The sequence below is a fragment of the Vigna umbellata genome, chromosome 3, assembly GCF_029865625.1.
Source record: "Vigna umbellata cultivar VRB3 chromosome 3, Vumbellata_1.0, whole genome shotgun sequence".
Lineage (NCBI taxonomy): Eukaryota > Viridiplantae > Streptophyta > Magnoliopsida > Fabales > Fabaceae > Vigna > Vigna umbellata.
Genome location: NC_142167.1, coordinates 39,761,929 through 39,784,054, shown reverse-complemented (window position 1 = coordinate 39,784,054; position 22,126 = coordinate 39,761,929). Strand labels below are relative to the sequence as shown.

Below are 22,126 nucleotides of genomic sequence, written 5' to 3'. Positions count from 1 at the left end.
ATTTGATTTTGATTCAAACTCCTAAAGAATTTAATCTATATCAAATTCAAATTATATTAAATAATTCAACTTAAAATTTAAAACTATAGTTTGGATTTGAGATAAATATATTACAATAGATTTAAAGTAAAATGAATTTAGATAATCATGAATAATTTTTTTTTTCTCACCCCGGGACGTAATGTTTATTTATATTGTATTATTTATTCATAGTCTAATATTCTTAAAAAATTCAGATATGCAGACAATACAACTTTATACCTAAATATTGTAAAATAAACAATCAAATTTCTTTAATAGATATTATAAAAGAGTAATGAAGAATGTCTGAAAAATAAAGAATAAGCGTAAAATATTAAACAGAATTAATTAATCGTGTTTAGAAGCAGAAAACAAAATCGTGAACGGCAGGATTCGAACCTGCGCGGGCAGAGCCCACATGATTTCTAGTCATGCCCGATAACCACTCCGGCACGTCCACTTGATGATATTACATGCTAGATTATGAAGAATTAATCAGTCCGTACTAAGAGAGAAAATTTAAATTGTTATATATGTGTAATAATGAATTTGTGAAACCACATTACTTCATTTGTTGATCTTGCTTTTCGTTCGTGTTTATGTAGTAGACAGTCTTATAGTAATTTTATTATATGTTATTCATAACAATAGCTTACAATAATTTAATTTAACTAAAATAATGGACTAAGACTCTATGTTAGCCTCCAAATTAATAAATAAGTCTAGATGTTATATAATGATAAACCACAAATGTAACAACCTTATAAATAAGTAATTCCTAGTTACAACTCCATAAGGAGTTTAAAATTTCCAACTTCGAATCCATGGTAATGATTAAGTAATTATGTATAGATATATAATTGACTTATGCACGAGTATGATACTTGAACTTACTGTATAAATATGAAACCATTAGTTTGAAAATGTGGAAGAGTGTGCAAATCTAATTAAAAACCTATAAGAAAATATATTTGATAATATTGTGGTATTAGAGTTCCATCACGTGGCTCGATCCAAAGTAGAAGCATTAGTCTTTTAAGTGTGACACGTTATGGCATTGGGGACTTAGTTTGTACAATATGCTATACGAAGTTTGATCATTGGGTGATGCTCATGGTGAATTTCTTCGTTCAAAGGAGTACTTGGGTCTAGTGGAAAATGATATTCAATAATTAGTAGAAGAAATAACTCTTACTAAAAGTATAGAGGAAGCATATTAATGATAAAAAATTAAATGATTTGAAGGAAAATAATTATCTATTTCAAGCATTAGATCATTTAGTCCTAGAGGCACTTCTTGACAAGGATAGAACAAATGATGTATGATATTATTGAAAGCAAAAGTATCAAGGTACTTCACGAGTCAAACATGCACAATTGCAAGTTCTCATAAAAGAGTTTGAAATTCTTCACATGAAAGAGGGGGGATTTTTAACGATTATTTTTCTCAAACACTTACCATAGCCAAAAAGATAAAGGCTAATAGTGAAAACAAATGAGATATTGCAATAGTTGAGAAAATTTAAAGATCCATGACTCCTAAGTTTGACTATGGTGTGTGCTCCATTGAGGAGTCTATAGGGATACCAACACATTGACCATTGATGAATTGCAAAGTAGTTTGCTCGTTCATGAACTATGCATGACTTCTTGTTAGTGGAAAAATAGAAAGGGCATCGATCGCACGTAACAAATAATAAATATTGTTGTCTCCACAAGGACTTGTGCAACACATGACAACTCTCAAAATTCACAACTCAATTAGACAACAAAACCCCCAAAAACACAATCTCTTTTTGTATTTTTATCAAACAGTTGGTCTGCAACAAAAAATCAAGACAGAGTATTTATAAATATCAAGACTAGATTTTATCAACTTCATTATCATGCATACACAATCATCTCAATTCTAAATTCATGTCAAAATCAACTCACAAGATTATTCAAATCCTATTCTTAGTGACTTGGAGTTTATGGTAACTCATCTAGTTCCAATTCCTTGAATCCTCAATAAGCAATCATGCATTAAGTTCAAGAGAGTTAACCTTACTAAGGAAACATGTTCTATCCCTACATACAAGCTCCATTAGATATTCAATTTTGTTATAGGTTCAAAATACATTTTCCAACACCTCAAGAACCACAAATCAAGCCATAGGTGATTAAGTCACAATAAACATTAAGCATAGAAATTAAATACTAACATATAAATAGAAAAACATATGTATTAACATCATAAAATACACAATATTCATTTTATTACATATAATCTCAACAAAAGGTTTAACTCTTCATGGTAGAGAACCTATGGTCTACAAATTGAATAGATAGAAAAGAAATTGAAATCATAAAGAAGATGATGGTCCTTTTCCAAGGCACCTAGCAACGCTTTCAAGCTTCAATCACACCTCTCCTTCTCATTTGAAACTATAATTCGTCATCCTCTTCAACCCCAAAAGGGACAAAACCACCATGGATGAAGGTGAAAACCTAAGGAGGATAAGGAGAGCTTACTATCACCCCAAACAACTTCCCAAGACCTTTACTAAGCACCCAAGGTGAAGAGAAGTCGTGAAAATGAAGAATCTCCCTACACCTCATGAGAAGAATGGATAAATACCATATTTTTTACACATCAGGATCATCCTCACCCTATGCCAGTTGAGCACCGTTGTACTCTATAAGATAAAACGTGAATATCAGCTATCTATAAGGCCAATGCCCAATGTCGTTGACCATCGCTCGGTGCCAATGATCCACTGCTTGAGGCCGCCATGTAGTGCCCGACGTTGCTTCCTCTTGACGCATGTGGCGCCCGACACCCTTCTTGTATTGCGTAGCATTGGGCTCCCTAACAATAGTGTCGGGTCTATATCTTTATCGCACTGGCGTGATTATAGGGGTCCCGATGCAGGTATTTGCTTTAAATTCATCTTTTGTTGTCTAATCATGCTCCTTTGAGGTTCAACTTGCTTTCTTATACTAGGATTTCTACCAAATCACTTATTTCACACACTTAGAATATAGATTAAAGGTAAAACAAACATAAAACAACTAAAACACAAAAGTGATACAAATACAATATAAACTTGAGGGTAAAACAAGGTAAAAGCGAGGAAGAGTTGAATTTATTCACTAAAACAAACATATAAAAACACGTAAAATCAACATTATTAATTCTCATGCTGAAAAAGAGTAAGCCTTATAGATTTCTCATGTAGATAAATCTATAAAACGAGGACGAGGTCATAAAACCCTTTAAGAGTTTTTATGAGAGAATTAGATGTAGCTTAGGTTGAGTGAACCCGTATAAACATTTGTGATATATTGTTTCTCTATTCAAACGTTTTCTATTTACTTATATCATTACAACCTAGCATCTAATCATCTTAAAACTCTTGCACTCCATCTTTATCAACTATTCGATGTTAATTTGTGAAAAGAATTTTGAAAATACTATTCACCTCCCTCTTGTGTTCCCCTTGCAACTTCAATTGTCATGAAGTGCTTTCAAAGGCTAAAGTGTTTTAATGGTCATTCATCAGATGATATTTTATATACCATTATATTGACTAGACATTTCTTTTAACCTTAATGTCATATAAGAGATAGACTTCTGCTTTTTTAATAAACTAGTTTATTTTTCTCATATAGTCTATTGAGATATTTCAATGAGAGACACTTTCTTCTAAACGTAGTTTATGATTTTCTAATCCATTTAAGGAGTTTGGTCTGGAAAGCATTACTTCAACTTTTAGCTTCAGATGTTATAAAACGTTTCTTCATTAGACGTTACTGTTTTAAACAACTTTTCCTAAACGAAAATATTTCATTTATACTCCTTGTTAAACTTCAAGATTTGAGTTACTTGAAAGGTCTATTTTCTAGACGATTTTATCTTTAACATTGTAGCCTTGTATTATAATTTCCTCTATAATTATTAATAAATAAACTATAAACAATGTACATTATAAATATATATATATATATATATATATATATATATATATATATATTTATTTATTTATTTGTTGAATGATTTATTTTAAAATGTAATACCTTCTTATTATAAAATTAGTTTAATTTGATAATTAAAATTAAAATGCATCTATAAGAAATCTCACAATAAACACTAATTTATAGCTACTAGATAAGGGTAAGGCACACATAAGGCAATTGCACGTTTCTAGCTAACAATTATTATTGAATTAGATTTCCAAAGAACTATATGATAAAATGATATCATTTGAATAATTTCAAACTTTGAAAACAATAACATTATATTTTATATTTCTTTAAATCTCAATAAAAGTAATTATTGATCCAATTAAAATTTTCTTTTTAACATTAAACATACGTGACTCATTTTAAAATTATAAGAAATTAAATTGAAATACTGAATAGACAAAAGTTAATCTAAAAAAAATAAACGACTAAAAATACAATTCTTCCTTTTTTTACCTAACCTATATTTTTACCACAGTTGTCTTTTACCAGTAAAACACCATTTTGGAATTTTTATTTTTCAAATTATCAAAATAAGGCATATTTTAAATAATTCATAAAAGTGGACAAGTAGTGTTAAAGTAATACAACTTTATTGTGAAAATATTATATGAAGATGCTATGATTTTAGTTCAAACCAAAGTTGAAGTTGTATTTCAATTCACAATATTTTAAATTCTACTTGTATGGTATATAGTATGGACTGAACGGTTAATACTCAACACCGTTTTGTCCATCCGCTGCATCAACAATGGTCAACCAGGTTAAATGATTTTATTGATGTTGGGTCATAATTGGGCCAACGCTAAAGAAATTGGGCCAGTAGTCCAATAGCAGAATAATGAGATATAAATTAGATATTTTATTAAAGATATTGCTAAGTTGTTTATGAGTAACTAACCGAATCTAAAGGTAAGTTTGTTTATATTTTATTGGATCTGTGCTAGTTTAGGATCCATGGGATAACTTATAAATATAAGGTCAAGGCCAAAAGCCGGGTACGTTCTACTAGACCCCCAAATACTCAATTGTGATAAACACTTCATTAAACTCTTGAGCGTCAGAGTGCCTTTTGCAGGTATCCTCCCACTCGGCTCGGATTGAAAGAAACATGGAGCAGGAGATTCAGAGGTCAGAAGAAGGAAGGCAATGACATAAAGGTGTGTTTCTTGGCCCTACACATATCCATACAGAAACATTTTGGTGCCGACCGTGGGACCGAACGACATCCCCTATAATCACAAGAAACCAGAAAAGGATGCAGTCTCAACATCATTATGTCAACCAGGCCCCTAAGTATTGATCCTGATTATAGAAACTCTCACCATCAACATCAACAAGCCTCTACGACTTTACAAATAACTATTTTGATATAACCATCTTAAATTCATTTTATTATTTAAAAGACTCACCAACAACGTCAAAACAACTTTAGCGGCTTTGTTCAAAGAAGCATACATAGGTCCAATGACACACTCACCACTTAGCCAAATTTGGCATCAGGTGTTCAACCGCTCAGCCATTCGGCCTCACAGGTATTCGGCCTCACAAGTATTCGGTCCTTTGGCCTCAACTGCTCGGCCTTCCATGGTCAGGTATTTAGCCAAATTTGGCATTAAACGTTCAACTACTCGGTCATTCGGCCTCACAAGTATTTGGCCTCATAGGTATTCGGCCCTTTGGCCTCAATTGCTCGGCCATCCGGCCTCACAAGTATTCGGCCCTTTGGCCTCAACTACTCGGCCTTCTATGGTCAGGTATTTAGCCAAATTTGACATTAAACATTCAACTGCTTGGCCATTTGGCCTCACAGATATTCGGTCATTCGGCCTCAACTACTCGGCCTTCCATGGCCTTAGATACTTTAGCCAAATTTGGCATCAAGTGTTCAAGCATTCAACCATTCAGCCATTTGGCCTCACAATGCAGATGACAGGATCATACACACAAATCACTTGGCCAATCGGGAGCTTACCGTTCGGGCCGCCTCACAAAACCTAAGGAATGTTATCTGAAAAACTCCGGGTCCAAACCGAGGTGATAAAAGTTTTCAATGAATTGTCACTCTCGTCCAGAAAACCCCGAGAATGTTATCCGAAAAACTCCTGGTCCAAACAAAGGTGATAAAAGTTCTCAGTAAACTATCACTCTCGTCCAGAAAACCAAGGGTGTTATCCGAAAAACTCCTGGTCCAAACAGAGGTGATAAAAGTTCTTAGTAACATGTCACTCTCGTCTAGAAAACCCAGGGTGTTATCCGAGAAACTCCTGGTCCAAACTAAGGTGATAAAACTTCTCAACACTGTCACTCTCGTATACAAAACCCAGGGTGTTTTCCGAAAAACTCCTAGTCCAAACCGAGGTGATAAAAGTTTTCAGCTAAGTGTCACTCTCGTATACAAAACACAGGGAACATTATTTGAAAAACTCCTGGTCTAAAGTAGAGCGGCAAAGTCTCGTCAACAAAACCCAGGGAGTGGTATCCAACAAACTCTTGGTCATAAACCGAGCGGTGAGGAACGTTCTCAGTGAACTCTCGTTCTCGTCCAAGAAACCTAAAGGATAATTTTCAATGAATTCCTAGATTAAAACCGACCGGTGAGGAACGTTCTTAGTGATTATGCCTGTTAATGTTGTTACGGTCACCTTCTTATCTATTTTGTAGTTCACAAGACAGTAAAGCACCTATAGCTCACCAGGGACATCTCTTAATATAAATGTCCCATTTTGGGCTTCAATCGTCTAATCAAATAACAAGCGGTTTTGCTTGATTAGCTGTTTGGCTTTATAGCTTAACTAGCTTGTGCAGATAACAAAATCCTAGGGCCTACTACTCTGCCTAAAAAAGAGTTCCAAAGAGAACTTCTAGTGTCTCTGCTCAATATAGGAAAAAGTTCCAAGAGAATTTCTATCACTCACTGTTCGGTTCAACCTTGTCAGGTTCCAATAACTTTTTGTTATAGAAATAAATTATAAAATGTTACAGCGTTTACTTTACGCATATTTTTGTGAGTGAAAATATCTCGCACTAGAAGGTTCGGTCAGATAACAGGATCTTAGCATCTACTGCTCAACATGGGAAAAGTTCTATAAAGAACTCTCATTAGTCGCCACTCGGCCTAGAGTACGCCGTTTGGACCAGAGAAGAACAACGACTTAAACCACATTGAAAATAAGCTCTCCAATACAATGAGAACGACCTCTTTCAAGCTCATATATGTCCTATAGTTAACCTTGGCTAAAGTCGAACGGTTAACTCGAACTTGGGGGACATATGTATAGTATATAGTATGAAATGAATAATGGTCAACCAGGTTAAATGATTTTATTGATGTTGGGCCATAATTGGTCCGGCGCTAAAAAAATTGGGCCAGTAGTCCAACAACAGAATAATAAGATACAAATTAGATATTTCATTAAAGATATTGATAAGTTGTTTATGAGTAACTAACCGAATCTAAAGGTAAGTTTGTTTATATTTTATTGGATTTGTGCTAGTTTAGGATCCATGAGATAACTTATAAATATAAGGTCAAAACCAAAAGTCAGGTATGTTCTACTAGACCCCAAATACTCAATTGTAATAAACAATTCACTAAACTACGTCTAACTTTAACGTCAGAGTGTCTTTTGTAGGTACCCTCCCACTCAGCTCGGACTGAAAGAAACTTGGAGTAAAAGATTCAGAAGTCAGAAGAAAGAAGACGACGATCGGTCCTACACATATCCATATAGAAACACTATTCATGTCAACTTGATATAATTACTATTAAAATTAAGCTAAAATAGTACTAACTAGACACAATTTCATTTTTAAAATATATTGAACTTAACTTCTACCAAAACTAATTAAAGTTGTGCCAACTTAACTCTCAAAATATTTTGGACAAAGTGAGTATTACTTGCAACTTACCCATTTTTGTAATTTTTTCAAAATCTGTTCTATTTTGATATTTAAAAAAAAAATACGGTATTGTGGTGCATTTTCCGTCTTTTATCAGCTAAAGTTAAAAAGAATATACATACCCGCTGGTTGCAGCTGCTTCCTTTCTTAGTTGCGACGCCATTGGTTTCTGCTGTTTACATGCTTCTCTTCCTTTCTCTCTCTCTATGTGTTTCTATGTTGGCACTTTATTGAATTAGATTTCCAAATAATATGATAAAATGATATCATTTAAATAATTTCAAACTTTGAAAACAATAATAATAACTTAATTATTGATCCAATTTACATATTTTTTTAACATTAAACAAAAGTCACTCATTTTAAAATTATAGGAAATTAATTAGATTACTTAATCTAAACAAAAATAAACGACTAAAAATACAATTCTTCCTTTTTGACAGAATATATTTTTCCCTTATAGCGCTAGCTATAACTTTACCACAGTTGTCTTGTAATTTAGATAAAGTTAAAAAGAATACACATTTACGTAGTAGACTCAGACCCGCTGGTTGCAGCTGCTTCCTTTCTTAGTTGCGACGCCTTTGCTTTTTGCGGGTGAAACTGGTTTCTCTTCCTTCCTCTCTCTCTCTGTGTTTCTATGTTTTCAATTTCTATTTATCTTGGTTTGAAAATTTTGATTTTGAGTTTTAATTTTTATGCGTAATTTGTTGTATCTTTGTTGTTGCGGGTGAGATAGTAAACAGCGAATTCAAGTTCATAGCCATTAGTTATTTCTTTTTTCTTCTCATTAGAGAAAAAAATGTTGGAATTGAATTTACATTTTGTTTAACTTCCCTAACCCTTTTTTTTTTGGCGGCGGTGGGGTTCTTGTTTGCTTATTTCAAATGTTCAATTTTTACTTTTTATTTTCTTGCGTGATGAATTTTGGTTGTAAATTTTGTTATCGCGTGGAAATTATTAGAATAATTGCGACACTTTAAGTGGTTTCAAATTTAGAGGGGGGAGGTGCTTGCGGTAATGTTTAAGTGTTGTTGTAGCAACTATGTATAGGATTATGTTTTATAAGCAGCAACTATGTATTGGATAGTGTGAAGGATAAGGAAACAAACAAAATGGAGAAGGATGAGCGTAGACTTTAGAGAGGATATCTCAGTCCCTTTTTGAATTTCTGAATGGTGGGGAAATCTTCTTCTATTTTCCATCTACTTGATTGCCAAATTTAGTCATGTAAAGTACATACACAGGGAACTAAGTGACAACGACTCTTCAACAAATTGTGTGTAGCTTCCCTTTCGGCAGAGTTGCGTAGCATCTTAGCATTAATCTGGATGGCCTGAGATGTAGTTTTGGTAGTCAAGTTCTGATATCTCTGTCTGGTGATTGTTGCATCCAACCATTTAAAAGGTCCTTGCTCGAATGGATTTGCTGAAGGGTTGATTTTTTAGGCCACTAGTGTAATTTGTTCTATGTAATTGATGCTATGTGATTTCTAGCTTTGATAGATTTCGGGTCATAAGTAGGATTCACCTTGCTCTACTCTTTTGAGATCTGGGTTTGAATAAGAGTATAATTTGCGGTTGTTCAGTTCATTATTTAATCCCCTTTCATATTGTACTCTTTCAACAGAAAATAGAAATTTTGGTTGCATTATTTTTATTGCTGCTATGTACATAGTGGCCAATAGTGCTCTTTAGTGGAGTGGAGCTGTCGCAGACTGCATTACAGTAGTGGCCACCAAAATTGCTGCTTCTTGCAATCTGGTTGAACCTCCATAATATAAGTTACACTCATCATCATTGAAAATATTATTTCTTGAATTATAAGTAATACCCTTAAATATAATCATCACTTAAACCATTTAATTCTGTAAATGTAATGGGCTTAGGCCATTTCTTTGTATTTTCTTATTTATAAATGCGTAACTCTATATGCTCTACACACATTATAGATTCAGCCTATGTCTCTCTCTTTTATTCTAACATTGTATCTAGAGCTAGGTTTAATCCTTGCCTCAACTGTGAACCCACTGTTCACCAATGCTAAATTTTTTCTCAAAATTGTTCCTTTTAATTTTTGGCATTGCTCTTAGGTTTGTTTCAACCGCCAGTGTCCCACGGTTGCCTAAACTTTTTTTTCTTCCAGCCATTGTTTTTCTCAATGCCGCTGCCTCCTTTTGGTCTGGTGACACCATGGTTGTGATTGTCAAAGCTAGGCAACCACCACGTCTTCAAAAATTGAGGCGATTAAAACTCTAGCACGCTAACAGTTCGTGCCACATACATGTCCAACCTGCTCTCTAGTTGTGACCACCAGTGTCAGACTCGTGTCTCCATCTTCTTTCTGGATTTGTAAGTTTCATCTTGATCTGAGTTTGTTGGATTTTTTTCTTGCTCTTTTTAGGGTTGTTTTACTCTCCTGGTAATTATGTTCTCTCTCTACAATTAAATATGGCATCTTTTGATGCTACATGTCTGATCCGCCCATCTATACCAATTATGTCAATGTACATCTATCCATTGACAAATTATATAAAACTAATTATGATACTTGAGCATCAAACATTAAACTTTGGCTTAGAAGTCAATGTTATGTTTATCATCTTGCCTAGAGAGAGTGACCAATATTTTTGAAAATGAGCTTTCTTGTTGGTTGGAAATTGATGCTCAATTATGCATTGTACATTCATTCATCACCGAAAGAACTATTTTGTTCTTGAGACATGCTCAGATGTTTAGGAATAGGCTAGACTATTGTCCACAATGATTCTCAACATCTTTATGGTGTTTGTCAAAATATCCTAAATATGGTTGCTCATGGTTGTCTTGATAGTACAATGGCTAAATATTTGGATAAAGTTCATACTCTTCTCCATGAATTCAATGAATTATTACCTCTAACCTCTTGTCTCTTGCCTTCACTCCTTCTCAATAACTAGATCAATGATCAAAGTTCTTCATGTTGTTGGCTTTACATGGACTTTTTGATGATTATTCACATGTTTGTGACCAAATTCTAGGGGTCTCCAGTTGTGCCTACTTTTACTTCCACTTATTTCACCCTATTGTGTGTGTTGGGTAAGTCAACCACTAAAATACCTTCTACAATAACCTTTGATGACTCTTCTGCATTAGTATTTTAGCGTGATGATTGCAATCGCTCTCACAAGCCAGACAAAGGGTGTCACAAGTGTGAACATTGTTGCAGGCTCGGTTACAAAATTGATCGGTGTTATGCTTACATGGTCATCCTCCTTTATCTGTTGTGGTTGCCCAAGCTGCTCCCTCACAACCGTCTGATTAGGTTCCCACTTTATCCGATAATTTAGGATAGCATGCTATCTTTAATGAATTTCTCAACTGATATGAGGATCGTTAGAACTCAGGCTCCACTACTTCTATGAAGATCGTTAGAACTCTGGCTCCATTGTTTCTATTAGTCACACAGATTCAGCATTTGCTAGCCTCACTCACTCCAACTCTCCTGGACTTTGGGTTCTAGACTTAGGTGCCACAAATCACATTACTGGTAATAAACTTTTTTTTTTCTCTTCTTTGCCTACTTCAGGTTATTTGTCTTATGACCAATGGCTCTAGGGCCTCCTCACATGGTGTTGGTATTATTTATCTATTTTATTCTCTATCTATTGATAATGTTTTTTATGTTCTTGAGTCTTCATTTAACTTATTATTCCTTAGTCGTCTCACCCATTCTTAAGAAGATTGTATTATCTTTTTTACGAAGATTCTGTTTGTTTATAGGACTAGAGATCACAATGGATGTTTGGCACTAGGTCTAAGTTTTATGGTCTTTATCATCAAAGGACATCTCCACATGTTGGAATAGTATTGGATACTCCCTCTCTCATTCATGCTCAGCTGGGTCATCATAGCCTCACCAAGATGCAACAGTTTGATTCAAGTTTTTCTAAGTAATCAAGTTTGTCTTGCGTGTCATGTTGATTAGGAAACCAACTGTACGTTCTGTGGTTTGTCAATATTGTTGTGTGTTGCATTTCGGGGGCAGCACTTACATTTTAGTTTGAAACCCAGATTTCTTGACCTTCCAGAGATGAGAAAAAATGGTATATTTCTTTTGATTACAGACTTTCTTACTTAACTCCGTCATCCCTAAGGTTTGTTCTTCCCCTATTCTTATTCCTACTTAGCTTCTTCTCCTGTTCTGAGATTAAATTGTGGTAACTCCCTCATCCCTAGGGTTTGTTCTTCCCCTATTCTTGTTCCTACTTAGCTTCTTCTCCTGTTCAGAGCTTAAACTGAGGTATCTACCAACCATTGTTCGCCTCTGTAAGTTTTGATTTTTCTTTGCTTGACCTTATTTCTCAGTTTCTTATTTTCCCTTCTATTTGCCCTAATGTTACATTTTTGTTTTTCATTCTCCAATTTTTTTCATTTTAATACGGTTTCCTATGGTTTTTATTATGTGACTGATTATAGCTGTTTTGTACCTATTAGTTATGACCATAGTATTTAGTATTGCACAATATACAATATGATACTACTGATTCCATATAGTTTGGAAGCTTGGCAATGTGAATCGTGATGAGTATTGTTTTTGTGTCTGAATTGTCCGATGTATCACACAAAGTATGGCATGAGTTGTGATCTCCAAATGAATCCTGCCATTTTGGCATTGTGGTGTTTCAATGGAAATGAACGTGTGATGATGATAATGTTGGAGAGACCATGACAATGGCAATTACAGCTTCCTTATTTGTTGCAGGTTTGTGTTGTGACATATCCATTGCATACTCATTGAGGGTACTCTGGTCTTGACGTGGGAGAAGTTGTATCTAGTGAGTTGATTAGGGATAGAAGGTGGTGATTTGGGTTCAACATTCAGGTATGGGACTTGTGAACGGCCTTCAAAATTTACATGGCTTTTTTTTTTTAAACTCACATGTAGAAGGTTAAGTGTGTCACCTGAGGTCTTGAAGTCCTCTATTTATCAGTGTTTATTTTGTTTATTCTAAATAGTTAATTGGGTTGCGCTGTTCATGAATCGTCTGCAGCTTAGAGTTTTTTTGTTGAAAGATAGTTGATTGGAGGGCAAGTCTAAATAGTTATTGATCATGAATTTGAGTTTTTAAATTCTTCCACACACACACATACATATACCATTTTTACTGATAATGAATAATAGGACTCACGATATGATTCAATCCACAATTCATAGAATAGGCTTTCCTGTTGATACTTCGTATCCTGATTCAACTACCTTGATTATGACATGTAAATTTATGAATATGAATATTCAGTTTAAGTTTAGTTCAATGTTCATGAATTACAAGATTTCCATAACCTGCGTGATGCCTTTTTATCACATGTATATCTTTATTTATAGTTTTGTATCGTTTTGGAAGATCTTATGCAGTCGTGTGGGACCTTTTCTTTGTTGTGTGTGTAAATCTATGAAGATCATCATTCAATAGAAAACCAACATCTCGACACTTTGATGTTAGTCGGTAGCATCTAGATTGGGTTTATCAATTTTGGAAGTGATATGTGGTTGTTTGTTCCATGGATTTCCTTGCAAGAATATTGGTGAATGCAACAATGGATGTGGAACATAGAATTATTTTTTCATATCTTTGTTGTCACTAGATGCTATTTCATGTCAACGACTATTCATGGCTTTGAAAACATGACCTTGATGGCCATATTTATGAAAGAAGTTACTGTATTGATTCAGTTTCGTCCACACACGGCCCTACTCTTTTTTCTTTTGCTTACATCTATTTCTATTAACTTGTAGCAATGGATGTCGAAGAAGCAGAGAATGAAATTTCAGTTTCTTCTGCCATTGCCAATTCAATAGCTCCTCGGCAGAATCAATTTCTTTCTCCGGAAGATCTTGCTTGGGCTGATTCCTGCCTAGTTAAAGATTCTTCTGATATTTCAGAAACTGATTGGGTCCCTTTGAAAAGTGCTTTATTAGAAATTATTAGTTCCCAATCTAAATTTTCCAGAGAAGACATAGAAATTCCTCCCCACCGTATCAGTTCTGAAAGTATTTCTGTGGAACTTAATCAGCAATCTTCAACTTCTGACGGGAGAGGTTTATCTGAGTCGTCTTCAACGTATAATGTTAACTCATTAAGTATGCTAGTAGAAACCAGCACTGATGAAATTCCAGATGATGAAACAAGTGCCAACTTGCCATCTTTCAATCCTTTTTTGCCAACTTATAATGAAAATCTGAAGGAGGAGAAAACTATTGATTTTGGGCTTGATCTGGATTCTTCCTCTTATGAGACGGAGCAACTCGCTGACAATATCTTCAAAATTTGGGATTTAGATATTCCATCTGAAGAAGGTGAACTGGTTAAACAGTTGGATAAAGCCTTGTCAGAGAATTCCTTTCAAACAGTGCCATCATCTTCTGATGATCCAGTGAAATGGATGGACATGAAGGACAGCTCAATCGACGATCTTGTTGCTGAAATTGCTGATTTGTCATTAAGTAGAAATGCATAGTGTTCAATGAGTTTTTTGTAGGTTTAAGATTGTGCAGTCAATTATGCTTACTGTCAAGTATTAGTATTTAAGAGTTCGAAGCCTCTTTCGCTTCAATGTTGATATTTCTTTTATTTGGAACAATGTAGAAGCCCTGAATTATCTTTCTAACATAGGATTGTCATCTGTTCTATACAAAGCTGCCTGTTATCAAGAAAATTGTGTAAAGGGATTGAGAAACAAAGGAAAACACAGGACATACATGATTTTAGTTCTTATTTTATGCCCTTGTTTCTCAGAGCGATGAAATCTAATTTTAGTTCACAAATGCTTGGACCATAACTGAAAGAATTAGACTCTCGCATAATAGAGTGCAACATTGAACAGGTTGTTTCATATTTAATAAGTTTAGACTATGTCTAATTCTTCTTTGCAATTGCAAATAGTTGTACTATGTATATAAGTATTATTATTACTATTACTAATGGATTATATTATTATACAATGTTATTATAAGTTATTTGGTAATCTCTCCATAAGATTAAACATGAGTATACAAGGTCACTCTTGATTAAGAATACAAAGTCACTCAAGACTACATAATAATAGTTTTTTAAAAGGGCAAAAGGAAAGCTCTCAATTGAGAGAATATATAAAATAATCACTCCTTGTATTGGAGTTTAGCTTCACAACTATACATTTACAAATAAGGTTCACACTCTACCATAGTACAGAAGATAATAATTTACGTCCTCAAACTTTAAAAATAAATAAATATAGTCCTTTTAACTCAATTATGTTAAAATATAAATATTTTTACGTATTAAATGGTCTTTCAAGTGGACTTTTGAGTTATTTACACTATTTCACACGTTCTACCTCAAATATCACCCTAGAACACCATTTGATACGTAAAAAAAACTTAACAACACAACATTGGCTTGAAAAAATTATATCTATTCATTTTTAAAGTTTGATTGTCAAAATGTATCTAAGTTTGGAACAAGAACGAATATTCCAAGTTTGTGTCCAAGTTTAGGAACTATAAATATATTTAATCCTTTAATTAAATAAAAATAAAAATATTATTGAGAAAATTATAAAGAATAATTCCTTATATGTGTCACCCTGCAAGCTCGTAAACCAAATGTTATATGGAATGACCTAGAAGAATTAACCTATATTTCTTATGTGTATGCTAGTCTAGCCAGCTTTTTGTATACCAAATGTGGGATTAGCTAAAGTGGAGACAAGTCGACCTGCATTACTATTCTTATTCAACGTTGTAAAATTAATATATATTTTTGTTGTTATGAGATTGTAGTTACATATAATTGTTTAATATTTTATATGATTAATCAATTTTATCCAATTATTATTTGGTACTCTAATTTAATATTTATATAGTTATAATTTATTTATTAATATTTGATGTTAAAAAAATATATTTTTTAATATTGAATATTTGATAATATCATTTTTGTATTGGGTAGGGTTAAGAGTTCTTTAATCTTTCTAAATAAGGACTATAGACCTAAGACATGTTGGCATACCGAGTATCGAGGATCGGGTATCCCAATCCAGATACTTGATACCGAAGTTTTCTAACTTAGAGAATGGATGAACTGAAATTTGTTATTAGGCTTGAAATATGTAACTGAGTTCGAAATAGGTAATTAGGCCTAAAGTAGATAATTGTGTGAGTGAGTTTATTGGGTGACAGACCATAAAAGTATTATCATCCTGTTGAACCCTTCATCAACAAGGTTAAAATCTATAAATATGACATTAATAATCATTTATTTTTACTTTTAATATTAATTGAAATTTGATGGCAAAACTCTAACCAAATTACTCACTTAAGTGTCATGATAACCTTTATGCACGGTGGTGTTTCGGAGTGCTGGAGGAATAGTGAGTAATAGAAAGCTAATATATGAAGGTATAGAAAATAGTTTGGGAAAGAAGGATCTTTGACCAATATAATCGTTTTTTAGAGAACATATTTAATATTTCAAAGTACGAACAACTTTTTTTTCTCATTTTTATTATAAAAATTATTTATTGATATTAAAGCAACAAGAAAGCTTGGACGAAGATGAATATGAAGATGATGATTTTCAGATATAAGAATGAAACAAAATTTGTGTACGCATCCGTTAGGAATAAGAATGACTATAAAAATAAAATTTCACTAAATTGAGAATAATAAAAGTCGCTCAGAACAGTTGTCATCTCTTTCACACATAATAATTTAATTATTTTTAAAAGTAAGTTTGAAAATTAAACTTTTATTTTATTTAAGACTACATATATTTGTTTAAGAAAAATTTAAAATAAGACAAATAAAAAATAACACGTTTTTTTTCTGTAATTAAAATAAATAACAAGGAATAATGGTTACTGATAATAATTTATTGTTTTTATAAGGAAGCTTGCAAACTTAACTTTTATTTTATTTAACACTAAAGATATTTGTTTAAAAAAATTAAGTTAAGGAAAATAGAAAATAACACGTTTTTTTCTCTATAGTATAATAGATATATTTTGTATAGCAAAACATATATTTTATTGTAATTGTGATTTAATATTTTATAATAATTTTATTGTAAAATTAATTATATAATATTTTTAATTACATTTATTTATTTTATTATCACAAAAGTTGTGTACAAATACTCCATATTTCCACTAGAAAAGAGTATGTGTGTGTCTATATATATATATATATATATATATATATATATATATATATATATATATATATAAAAGAGAAAATATATAGTTTGAAAGGAGAGCAATCCACATTTCACTCCCAGTGAAGAGAATGATGGCGCTTCCGAGAGGATGTTTGGCAAAGATGTTGTCATACCGTAGTCCAATGTTTTTGTCCCTCTCTCCTCTTACTCTACAGCCTGCCAACCTTGCACTTCATCGAACGCATTCTTTCACATCCTCTGCTTCTCTCTCCAATTCCCAGACCCCTTCTTTCCACGACCTCCACTTGCACTGGAAACCCTTGTGCTTGTACCATTGCCAGGGAAAATGCGCCAAGGTTATGACTTTTTTATGACCCATCACCTTTTACTTCATTTCGGTTTATGGGTAACTTTTTGCTGTTCAAATTTTAAGCTCTGAATTATTCTGGGAGCCCCTGTTGATTTGCATGGCATGTGTTTGATCAATTGTTTCAATGGTAAATAATGAATGACATGACACTGTAGCACACTTGATAAACGCCTTATTATCTACAGAGAGGATATATCTGTTAAGAGAATTATTTGTGAATGAAAGGGAGGGAAGAAGGGGTGTGAAAAAGAATTAGACACCTTACATTGATTTTTAGAAAAATTATTTGATAATAACATCGTGTCAGAATACTTATTTTAAGAGCTAGTTAATTAGTTTTGTGAGTCACTTAATTAATGTTGGGTTCTCTTTTGTGTATACATATTTTTTTCCAAATTTTATTTTTTAAATTAAACTAATTATTTTAATTTTATTTTTTAAATGACGTTTAAAAAAATTAATTTAATCATTTTTTTTAAAATTGATTATTTTTTTGATTAAAATGATTATTTATGGTAAAAAGTTTATTTAAAGAGTAAATAAAAATAATCCATAATAAAATTTTAAAATACTATTTGTATTTATTTTTATAATTATAATAATAATACTAATAATAGTTATATTAGTATGTTTAATATTGTATGTCTTTCCACTGGTCTATAATAATTTGTGGTGGATAAAGGAGGACTCTGTTTCTGTATCTCATTCTCTATAATGAATATCCTCAAAACTCTTTCCTTTTAGAGTTTCGTGCATCTTTTGTTCTTCGAACCGATTGGAGTTCCTGGAATTTGTATTACATGAGTTACTGTATCACAACGTCAATTAAAAAAGTCAGATAACTTTGTGATTTATGGTTAACATTCACTCATCTCTCTTAATATGAAAAAGTATTGAATGACAAATGAATGTATTTTATATAGAATGAACATGCAAAAGTATTCCATGTCCATGCCTTTGTTCAATTTTTCCGTTCCATGTATGATTTTGAGTAGGTCCAAATAATGTGCTCTGTGGAGAAACCTGGTGCATTACATTATTCTTTCTGTTTTGAAGTTTTGGTGTGAACCAAGCTTTGCCGGAAGATAGCTAGTTAAGTCATTTACTTGTAGGTTTGGAAGATGATATTGTTAGATAGGAATCAGCTTCATCTTTTTGTCATGTCATGTTAAATTAAATTTGGTGTAATGATGCCTTGGCAGCGGAAAAAAAATAGTTTTATTGTTTTCTTTTCTTCAAATTTTCAGATGGATGATCCTATCCACCTTGAGACGTTTAATCATGATTGCTCCAGTGGGCTTAAAGTTGACAATGCTGAGTTGAACAAAATACGTCCTCAGAATCTAGACTATTTCCTTGTGCTTGATTTAGAGGGTAGGGTTGAGATTCTTGAGTTTCCAGTTCTAATGATTAGTGCAAAAACATTGCAAGTTGAAGACATATTCCACAGGTTTTGATCTGCCACTTTATACCATATCTAACAGGTGCAGTGTTCAGTCATTGCCTGAGATATTCTGTTTTTCTTCTTGTTCTTTTATATACTTCTAAAATGAATATAATTTGCATTCTTAGACTGTAATGTTTTTGTGGGTTCAACATCAAATTATACAAAGATATAATTAGGATGCTAGTTTTTTTAATAGTTTATTTATACCTTTAATGGAATTGTAGTCTCGAGGTTTGAACCCTTATGGCTTGTGAGCCATAAACTCATGATATTAATATTTTTGGCTTCATAGGTTAGTTTCTCATGAATTTAAAAATATAGTTTATATATGAAGACCATTACTTTTTGTTTATCTTACAATTTACTTTTTGTATGGGTCCTTTAACAGGTTTGTGAGACCCTCAAAAATGAGTGAACGGAGAATAAACGAATACATTGCAAACAAATATGGGAAATTTGGAGTTCACAGGTATGCTGCTTAATCTGCCTTTACTAATCTAGCCTGATTCATACTTCTGATCCACATGCAATCTCTGTTTTCATGTTTGTTGTCACATACAATCTAAAAAACAAATATATCCTCCAATTCCCCTCCCATATGTATTTATTTGATAAATTGATAAGTAATAGTAATTTTTATGGCTGCTGCTTTTAGTAACATTTTTAGATATTTCTGGTTTGAAATTGTTGGAAGTCCTACATCAACTAGAGATAAAATCAATTTATAATATATAAATAGGTGCAAATCTCACTTTACAAACTAATTTTGTGGAGTTGAAACTAATTTTGTGAAGTTGAACTAGACTAAGTCAATTTCTTAACATGGTATGAGAGCATCACGATCCACTCACTATAGCCATACTGATTATTATTTTTTCAGAGTTTGGCATGACACAGCAATCCCATTTACGGAAGTTATTCAGCAGTTTGGAGTTTGGTTGATGCAAAATCAGTTGTGGATGGGTGCAGAACTTAATCGAGCAGCATTTGTAACATGGTAAATATCATTACTCATGGTTTAACTTTTGTATCTCTTTTGTTTTATTTCTAATGATGCATCGGTTTCTGCCCTGTATATCTGGAACTAGAATAACAGAATTTGTTCTTCTACATCAAAATCTTTTGCTTTTGCAGTGGAAATTGGGATTTGAAAACTAAGGTCCTTCAGCAATGTGAAGTGTCAAAGATAAAGCTTCCTCCATATTTTATGGAGTGGGTTAATCTCAAAGATGTCTATTTGAACTTTTATGATAGGAGGGTAAGTTCTCTAAATGTTCAAAATTGGCAGAAGACCATAATAGAATCTATTCATTTTTCCATCTAACAACAAAACTTAGGGCAAATGCTTCAAAGGAAATTTTATCTCATTTTTGATAAAATGTTTTGTTAGGGCGGCAACTCTAGATAGGTGCTAGAGTTAATATCAACTTACGGTTTAGATTTTGAATTGTTAACCTAAGAAATTATGAAAATTACAATGCCCCTTTGATTTAACTGAGCATGATTCATCTTAATTGAGAAGGATTCAAGTTTTTTCTTTACCTTCATTTTTCTTAATCCTAATGTATAACTTATTGTTTGCTTTTCTTTATAACGGGTAACAGGCCACAGGAATGGTTACAATGATGAAGGAACTGCAAATACCATTGATGGGAAGTCATCATCTTGGCATTGATGACAGTATGAACATAGCAAGAGTACTGCAACGCATGCTTCTTGATGGTGCACTCATTCAGGTTACTGCAAGGAGGAATCCTAATTCTCTTCAGAAAGTCAGTTTTCTTTTCAAGAACCGTATTGTATAATCTCCTTTTCAATGACCTGTTTAACTTTGTTTAATACTTTTAATCATGTAATTTATTCAATGATCAGATTATGGATTATAGTTTCATAACTCTAGTTCATTCTTACTGACTCTTTGAACCCAGTTAGATAAAAGATGAACTTAAAAAAGATTCTAGAAGCAAATGTTACATGTGTGTTACTTTTGTGATTCCTATGTCATGAAGAAAAATGCACAAATGTCCGGTTATAATGCATGTGCAACGTATCAAGATTTAGTTGATTTTATATATCTCTTTTGTATTTTTGAAATGGATGGATTGAATAAATTTTCTTGTGATGGACCACATGAATAATATAAATTTTATATGTGCTGCTTCTAAATGTTGTTAGTATGGTGGGTTTTAGAGCCTGAAAAACATCAATTAAAAAGAGCTACATGCTTCTTTATATGATATTGTAGTGCGAACTAATTTACCTTTTTTTTTCTGTTTTTTTTTATCATCTAAGATTTTACTGAGATTTTCACAATTGTTTTTTTTTTGGTTTACAAAAAATACAAGATCTCATATGATCTTATTTAAATTATGTCTAAAATGAGAAATCTCACATCATACGTGATTTTATTTTTTTGGTTTTCTAATTTATTTTGTATTTAATTTTTTAAAATTATTAATAACATAATAATAGTTAGTGTTTTTAATTCATAAATGCAATGATGATGAAAAATGCAAACATTAATTTGTATTTTAACTAAAAACCACAAATAGTAACAATAAGAATACAACATTAAATTCATCTATATTATTATTAAATCGTTCTTAAATATGTTCTTCCAAATCCATTGAAGTTAATGATGAAGACTTTTTTTTATGCATATAACATGTTGTTTGAATGTACGTAACAAAATCTAGAGGAGCATTATGAGATATGTCAATATCTGAAATCTTTTTATAATTAATAACGTTAAAAATACTTATATCTTGTTCATCTACAATAATCATGTATGGAATATAATACATGCCAACATGATGTTGAGCATGGCATCTAAGTGCCGATTATGGAGAGAGAGTACCCAAAGGGAGCAATACGAGAGAGAGGATTCAAAGTGTAGAGTGTGAGGAGAATTCAAAGCGAGAGAGTGGAATTTCAATTTCAACATATTTTGGTGAATTTCAAATTCTGTACCTTTTATTTATTTAAAATATATTATAAAAATTCTTAAATTTTAATTTCTTTGTCATCCAAATAATTCGTTTCTTCTCTAAAAAATTATAAATCATTTCCTTAAATTACCTCATCCAAGCATACTACATACTACAAGAACATTTATTAAATATTGATTCCTCATATACATAAATAGTTTAGCATTATGCAATATATTAAAACAATTAATATGCTAAGATTCATATGAAAAACTAAT

At 32.4% G+C, this 22,126-nt stretch overlaps 2 protein-coding genes and 1 non-coding gene across 8 annotated transcripts; 2 read left to right on the top strand and 1 right to left on the bottom strand.

Annotated features, from left to right (window-relative positions):
• Nucleotides 1–399: 399 nt before the first annotated feature.
• TRNAS-AGA (transfer RNA serine (anticodon AGA)) lies at nt 400–481 on the bottom strand. The gene has a single exon. It is a non-coding gene; the product is annotated as a tRNA-Ser (tRNA).
• A 7,903-nt stretch (nt 482–8,384) lies between these two features.
• On the top strand, nt 8,385–14,691 carry LOC148202470 (uncharacterized). Of its 6 annotated transcripts, none has more exons than XM_088110643.1 (4): nt 8,421–8,535; nt 10,075–10,280; nt 12,673–12,792; nt 13,705–14,691. In XM_088110643.1, exon 4 carries the CDS (start codon nt 13,707–13,709, stop codon nt 14,424–14,426), a length of 720 nt encoding a protein of 239 aa, XP_087966769.1. In that variant the 5' UTR covers nt 8,421–8,535; nt 10,075–10,280; nt 12,673–12,792; nt 13,705–13,706; the 3' UTR covers nt 14,427–14,691. The 6 variants fall into 6 exon arrangements, with proteins under 6 accessions (XP_087966770.1, XP_087966768.1, XP_087966769.1 ...); XM_088110645.1 differs by having other exon boundaries at nt 8,508–8,526; XM_088110644.1 differs by lacking the exon at nt 10,075–10,280 and having other exon boundaries at nt 8,385–8,526.
• A 2,507-nt stretch (nt 14,692–17,198) lies between these two features.
• Nucleotides 17,199–21,032, top strand: LOC124835112 (putative exonuclease domain-containing protein At3g15140). The gene is made up of 6 exons (XM_088110161.1): nt 17,199–17,460; nt 18,722–18,924; nt 19,310–19,390; nt 19,802–19,918; nt 20,056–20,179; nt 20,526–21,032. Exons 1-6 carry the CDS (start codon nt 17,233–17,235, stop codon nt 20,724–20,726), a joined length of 954 nt encoding a protein of 317 aa, XP_087966287.1. The 5' UTR covers nt 17,199–17,232; the 3' UTR covers nt 20,727–21,032.
• Nucleotides 21,033–22,126: the final 1,094 nt, after the last annotated feature.

Coding starts and splice junctions, on each gene's coding strand:
- LOC148202470 (XM_088110644.1), top strand. CDS start 13,707: ATGGATGTCGAAGAAGCAGAGAATGAAATTTCAGTTTCTTCTGCCATT.
- LOC124835112 (XM_088110161.1), top strand. CDS start 17,233: ATGATGGCGCTTCCGAGAGGATGTTTGGCAAAGATGTTGTCATACCGT. Junction 18,925..19,309: donor GTTGAAGACATATTCCACAG/GTTTTGATCTGC, acceptor GTCCTTTAACAG/GTTTGTGAGACCCTCAAAAA. Junction 20,180..20,525: donor TGAACTTTTATGATAGGAGG/GTAAGTTCTCTA, acceptor AACGGGTAACAG/GCCACAGGAATGGTTACAAT.